Source organism: Phytophthora cinnamomi (assembly GCF_018691715.1).
Source record: "Phytophthora cinnamomi strain GKB4 chromosome Unknown Contig61, whole genome shotgun sequence".
NCBI classification, from domain to species: Eukaryota; Oomycota; class Peronosporomycetes; order Peronosporales; family Peronosporaceae; genus Phytophthora; species Phytophthora cinnamomi.
In genome coordinates, this window is record NW_027150994.1 from 40639 (window position 1) to 46771 (window position 6133).

Consider the following 6133-nt stretch of genomic DNA (forward strand, 5'->3'; position numbering starts at 1 on the left):
ATACTGCTCACAAACATAACCCGAAGTACATGGGTACCACGAGTGACCGGGTCAGGCTTCACCGCTCATTCGACTGAGCGGAGCTTGCGGGACCCCTTCTGAGCCGCGGCGCCCGTGCCAGAAGTGCCCGTCTTCCCGCCGCTCGGACCAGGGCCATCGTTAGCGCCACCGGTTGCACTCGGCCCTCCGCTCGGGCCACCGCTCGGGCCGCCACTCGCTCCGGCGTTCGCATTCGCCGAGGCGGTTGCACTTGCCGACGCGCCGCCATTGGTCTTGGAAGTAGTTGCGGAAGCTGTTCCGTCGCCGTTCGTCGACGTGACCGTCTTGGTCGATCCACCATTACCTCCTGGACCAGCGTTGGCGTTCGCAGTGACGGTGGCAGGTGCTCCAGCGTTAGCATTCGCGTTGGAGGTGGAGGTGGCAGGCGCACCTGCATTAGCATTGGAGACCGCGTTGGCGGGCGCGCCGGCATTGGCGGTGGATACGGCATTGGCAGGTGCGCCGGCGTTGGCATTCGCGTTCGCACCCGGTGCGACTGCGGGGCCACCAACACCGACTGTGGGTCCGCCAACACCAACTGTGGGTCCACCAACAACTGCAGGACCGCCAACGCCAACTGCGGGCACGCCAACGGCACCAGGAAGACCGACACCGACGCTGGCAATGCCCGGCACACCGACGCTGACACCTGGCCCAACGACGCCAGGGCCATACGCACCAGGGCCCACTCCGACACTTGCAATACCAGGGACGCCGACGCTTACGCCGTGGCCGAGGCCAAGCAGGCCGAACGTCTCGGCCGCTTCCCGCTCAGCGTGCACTCCGCTGGAGAGAGCCGCGGCGGCGATGCACATGGAGAAGATCCTTTCGCTGCTGAACATGACTGGAGGTTGTTTTGTTGAAGGCGGAGTCTCGGAACAGTGCAGAGTTGCTTTTGAAATTCGGCTTTTTAGAGGTTAAAGTTCGACGAGGCGAATTGGAAAGTGAGAAGCTGCCATTGCAGCACGACGTTAGGCTTGTTCGTTATGAGCGTGCATTCTGGATGCTAGGGCTGACGCGGACACAAATCCGGTAGCTGTACATGTGAAGATCCGGAGACCAGGCGATTTTGTTTGATTGGCATTGTCAGGCTCAGCAGTTGTCTGAGGTTTCATTTGTCGAAACGTCGTGATTTGCGTTTTTAGTGCTAAACTTTGTATGATCTATGTTGAAGTAGCTGTCACTGAGCACCACACAAACAGACAAGATCCACTGCGTCTGTTTGAAATACCAAAGAAATGTTGCAAGAGAAATGATCAATTAACCGCCCTCCACGAATTCACCCCTCGTCTACGGGCAACGGACAGTTCACGTTGATAGCGTCCGGGGCCGCAAGCAGCACCAGTTGCAACAACATTGATGGGTCCCGAGACGTGTTCATAGGAAGAGGTGTCAATTGTAGACAACTGCTGAGCCCGGCAATGCCAATCAAACAAAATCGCCTGGTCTCCGGATCTTCACATGTACAGCTACCGGATTTGTGTCCGCGTCAGCCCTAGCATCCAGAATGCACGCTCATAACGAACAAGCCTAACGTCGTGCTGCAATGGCAGCTTCTCACTTTCCAATTCGCCTCGTCGAACTTTAACCTCTAAAAAGCCGAATTTCAAAAGCAACTCTGCACTGTTCCGAGACTCCGCCTTCAACAAAACAACCTCCAGTCATGTTCAGCAGCGAAAGGATCTTCTCCATGTGCATCGCCGCCGCGGCTCTCTCCAGCGGAGTGCACGCTGAGCGGGAAGTGGCCGAGACGTTCGGCCTGCTTGGCCTCGGCCACGGCGTAAGCGTCGGCGTCCCTGGTATTGCAAGTGTCGGAGTGGGCCCTGGTGCGTATGGCCCTGGCGTCGTTGGACCAGGTGTCAGCGTCGGTGTGCCGGGCATTGCCAGCGTCGGTGTCGGTCTTCCTGGTGCCGTTGGCGTGCCCGCAGTTGGCGTTGGCGGTCCTGCAGTTGTTGGTGGACCCACAGTTGGTGTTGGCGGACCCACAGTCGGTGTTGGTGGCCCCGCAGTCGCACCGGGTGCGAACGCGAATGCCAACGCCGGCGCACCTGCCAATGCCGTATCCACCGCCAATGCCGGCGCGCCCGCCAACGCGGTCTCCAATGCTAATGCAGGTGCACCTGCCACCTCCACCTCCAACGCGAATGCTAACGCTGGAGCACCTGCCACCGTCACCGCGAACGCCAACGCTGGTCCAGGAGGTAATGGTGGATCGACCAAGACGGTCACGTCGACGAACGGCGACGGAACAGCTTCCGCAACTACTTCCAAGACCAATGGCGGCGCGTCGGCAAGTGCAACCGCCTCGGCGAATGCGGACGCCGGAGCGAGTGGCGGCCCGAGCGGTGGCCCGAGCGGAGGGCCGAGTGCAACCGGTGGCGCTAACGATGGCCCTGGTCCGAGCGGCGGGAAGACGGGCACTTCTGGCACGGGCGCCGCGGCTCAGAAGGGGTCCCGCAAGCTCCGCTCAGTCGAATGAGCGGTGAAGCCTGACCCGGTCACTCGTGGTACCCATGTACTTCGGGTTATGTTTGTGAGCAGTATCCAACAATGTAGTTATGTATGTGTGTGTGTGTGTGTGTGTGTGTGTCTTGAACGAAAATACAACACCGCTGACAAGCAAACAATTCTGTTAACATCCGAAGAGCACACGACACCGAATGTGGGCTTGCTCGAGTAAAATTATTGCCAATGCGGTGGGAGGGGGGGTCAGAATTAGTTTTTTGGTCGACATTTTCCGACCGAAATGGTCACCATATTTTTTATGGTCAGCGGACATAACATTTTGAGAAATAGTTCAGCTGTTTGGGTGAACCATTTCCGAAATGACCGACCATTTCTGAAATGGTTGGAAAGGTCGACCGTAAGTTTCCCTTCAGTCTTGAATCTTCTCCCGCAGCGCACACTTGGAAGGCCAAGCAGCCGCGGCAACATACCTCTCGCCCACGTGCAGCAAGTACGGGCGTTGGTGTAGCCCACCACTCGTCTAACACGAGTCGTATTAGACAAAAGAAGTCACATGCTACATGTATTGCGTTGGGTTTTAATGCCTGATCACGTTCACGATCTACTGCTAGAGCCCTACCTAATGCATTTCGGGGAGTAATTGCTGCCGTTCGATAGCTGTGCTGTCTTTGATTTAGTAGACGGCTTGAAGGGGGTGGATAGCACGCCGGTCTTCTGCATGAGCCAGAGCATTTTCCACTTCCACTCTACTTTGTGTCCCCTCCCCCGGATGCGGAGCGGCAAAACGTGGCCTGCAGAGGCGCTAGCTTGCTCGCGTCGACGGCCTGCAGCAAACAGTTGATGGCCAAGCTGTCATCGGCCTATACCTCAGCAGCTCGTGCCTACAACGAACACAAGCCGCACGGGTTAGTTCATTGACACCGCTTACCTGCGCGCGGGGCGCGGGGCCGGGGCCGTGCCCGACAAGCGCTTGAAGATGGCGTCCAGCTGATCCGCCACGAGCCCGTAGCCCCCGTTACCCTACAACGCGCGGTGCACCTGCTCGTTGAGCTCGCCGGACGTGGTGGCCTCGTCCGCCATATCGCCGAAGCCCTCGCTGGACCATCTGCCCACCGTCGCCAGCGCGTGGAAGCTGAACGCGATGTAGTCGCGCGACGCCTGCCCCCCTTTGACGATCCGCTATGAGCAGCGTGCGGTGGGATGGCTGTTGCGCTGGAGTGTTGCGCACGAGCCGGGTTTGTGTAGAGAGATTGTCAAATAGAAAATGACCGGTCATATCATACCTGACCGGGGTGATATTTTGGAAATTGTTTGGTCATTTCGTGGGTGCTTAAGTGGTCATATTTTTTGCACCATTTGCTAATTCTGACCCCCCCCCCCCCCCTAATAATCTGAATTTCGTTGGACACTTTCAAGTACTATGTAGTGTTCCAGGGTCGCTGGCCTGGTGGTTATGAAGGTACTTGCAAACAACCTTATCTGTCTCGAAAATACAGAAACTATACCTGTCTAGGTCTGGATTTTCTTGTCCATCATGCAAGTGATTCAGAACACGGAGGTCAATGCGGTGGTGATCCATGGACCATGGACCATGGTGAAAGTAAGTACTGAATGTTTGCAACTGCATTACGGGCAACATACATTGTGTGCACCTCAATGTTATTATTTCAGGACAGCCACACAAACAGACAAGACCCAACGCGTCTGTTTGAAATACCAACCGTTGGTAATAGAATTTCGTTGGTAACCAACGAGATTGTGTATCCAGAGAGATGATCAAGCCCCGTATGCATCCCTCGTCTACGGGCAGTTCGTGTTAATAGCGTCCATACGGGGCCGCAAGCAGCACCAGTTGCTACAACATTGATGGGTCCCGAGAATCGTTCATAAGAAGAGGTGTCAATTGCAGACAACTGCTACGCCCGACAATACCAACCCAACAGTACCACATAGCCTCCAGATCGTCGCTAACACACCTTCACAATAGGTACCGTAATTTACGTCCATTTTCACAACGCACGCTCGTAGCCGATGAGTCCAACATCGTGTTGCAGCCGTCATTTCTCACTTTCCAATTCACCTCGTTGGACTTCAAAAGCCAGAGCGAAATTTCTTCTACAACGGCCCAAGACCCCGCCTTCAACAAACAGCCTCCTATCATGTTTAGCAGCAACAAGATCGTCGCCATGTGCATCGCCACCGTGGTCCTCTCCAGCGGAGTGCACGCTGAGCGAGAAGTGGCCGAGGCCTACGGCTTTGGCCCCGATGTCAACGTCGGTGTGCCGGGCATAGTTGACGTCGGAGTGGGCGGCGGGAATGGCGGCGATGGCCGATATGTCGACGTCAATGTGATGGGCATCAAGGTCCGTGCCCCTGTCCGTCCTAGACGCACAGACGCATTCCCCGGTGCACCTCCCAACGCCGCATATCCTGCCTACGCCATGCCCAACGCTTACGCAGGAGCCCCACCGAATGTGATGCCCAATGCTTATGCCGGCGCGCCTGGCACAGTAAGCGCTTATGGCAACGCCGTTGGTGGTCCCGGTGCCGGTGGCGCCAACGTTGGTGCTGGCCAGAGCGGACACCGAAAGCTCCGCTCAGTCGAATGAGCGGCCCGCCTATCAAGTCCAACCCGGGTGGGAATGGTGTATGTTTGTGAGCAGTATCGATCGATATGGATTTATGTGTGGTATGAACCGAAATACAACACCGCAGAGAAGTAAAAGCAATTTGTTACATGTGAAGTCCACGCAACACCGCAGAGAAGTAAAAGCAATTTGTTACATGTGAAGTCCACGCAACACCGATTGTGATCTTGTTTGAGTAAACGCGTTATCAAATATATGAATTTAATGGTGCAATGTGAAGAATCTGAGGACACGGAAACCGTAAAATTGTAGTGATGAAGTGTGGATAGGAAGCAACGAAAATCGAAACCATGCCTTCCATCGCGCAGGGTGACGTGCGTGTAATACCCACGAGATCCCTGTGAATGAAAAAAAGTAGCGACATGCCCGCAACTGCAAGTTGCAAGTCGCAGTCGCGGGCATGCCGCTGCTCTTTATCATTCTCAGGGATCACGTGGCTATTACAGTATTGCAAGTTGCAGTCGCAGCAGTGATGCCAAACAAACGTTTCTTCCATAAAAAGGCAACGGTTTGCAGCAAACCGTGCATTGCTATCCCGCGATGGCATTATTTTCCTAAGCTAAAAACACTGAGTTTATAATTCGAATTCGATTGTTCTTACACGAGCTTTCCGATAATATACAATATGGTAAAATTGAAAAATAATGTGGTTGTCACGAGAATATCGAAGCTGCTACGAGTCAAATCGAGACAGCTATGAGGACGAGAACTTCATGTTGAACACGACCATTTCTAGCGGATGAACACGACAGCTGTGATCCGCTCCTGGCTGTGCGCCGCTCAAGATCAAATTGAAGTTGCAGTTCAAGTCACATGTTAGATGATAAGGAAAAGAGTAATGTAGTGCAGTAGTGAGAGCTAGAAAGCGAAGCACGACTAAAACTCAATCAGATCTCAATTTACCCGTTCAAGAACAACCAAGTACTGATTGCTACGGCGACGGCATCTTGCCTGAGTGCTTCAGCTACTACTTCCTCTGC

The 6133-nt window shown here is 54.8% G+C and overlaps 2 protein-coding genes across 2 annotated transcripts; one reads left to right on the forward strand and one right to left on the reverse strand.

Moving 5' to 3' along the window:
- Positions 1-65: 65 nt before the first annotated feature.
- On the reverse strand, positions 66-881 carry IUM83_17528 (Carbohydrate-binding protein; the record flags this gene model as incomplete). The annotated part of the gene is made up of 1 exon (XM_067942479.1): positions 66-881. One exon carries the CDS (start codon positions 879-881, stop codon positions 66-68), a length of 816 nt encoding a protein of 271 aa, XP_067787335.1.
- Positions 882-4664: 3783 nt separating this feature from the next.
- On the forward strand, positions 4665-5114 carry IUM83_17529 (Carbohydrate-binding protein; the record flags this gene model as incomplete). Its single annotated transcript, XM_067942480.1, has 1 exon — positions 4665-5114. The coding sequence occupies one exon, from the start codon at positions 4665-4667 to the stop codon at positions 5112-5114; it is 450 nt and encodes a 149-aa protein (XP_067787334.1).
- Between the last annotated feature and the right edge of the window lie 1019 nt (positions 5115-6133).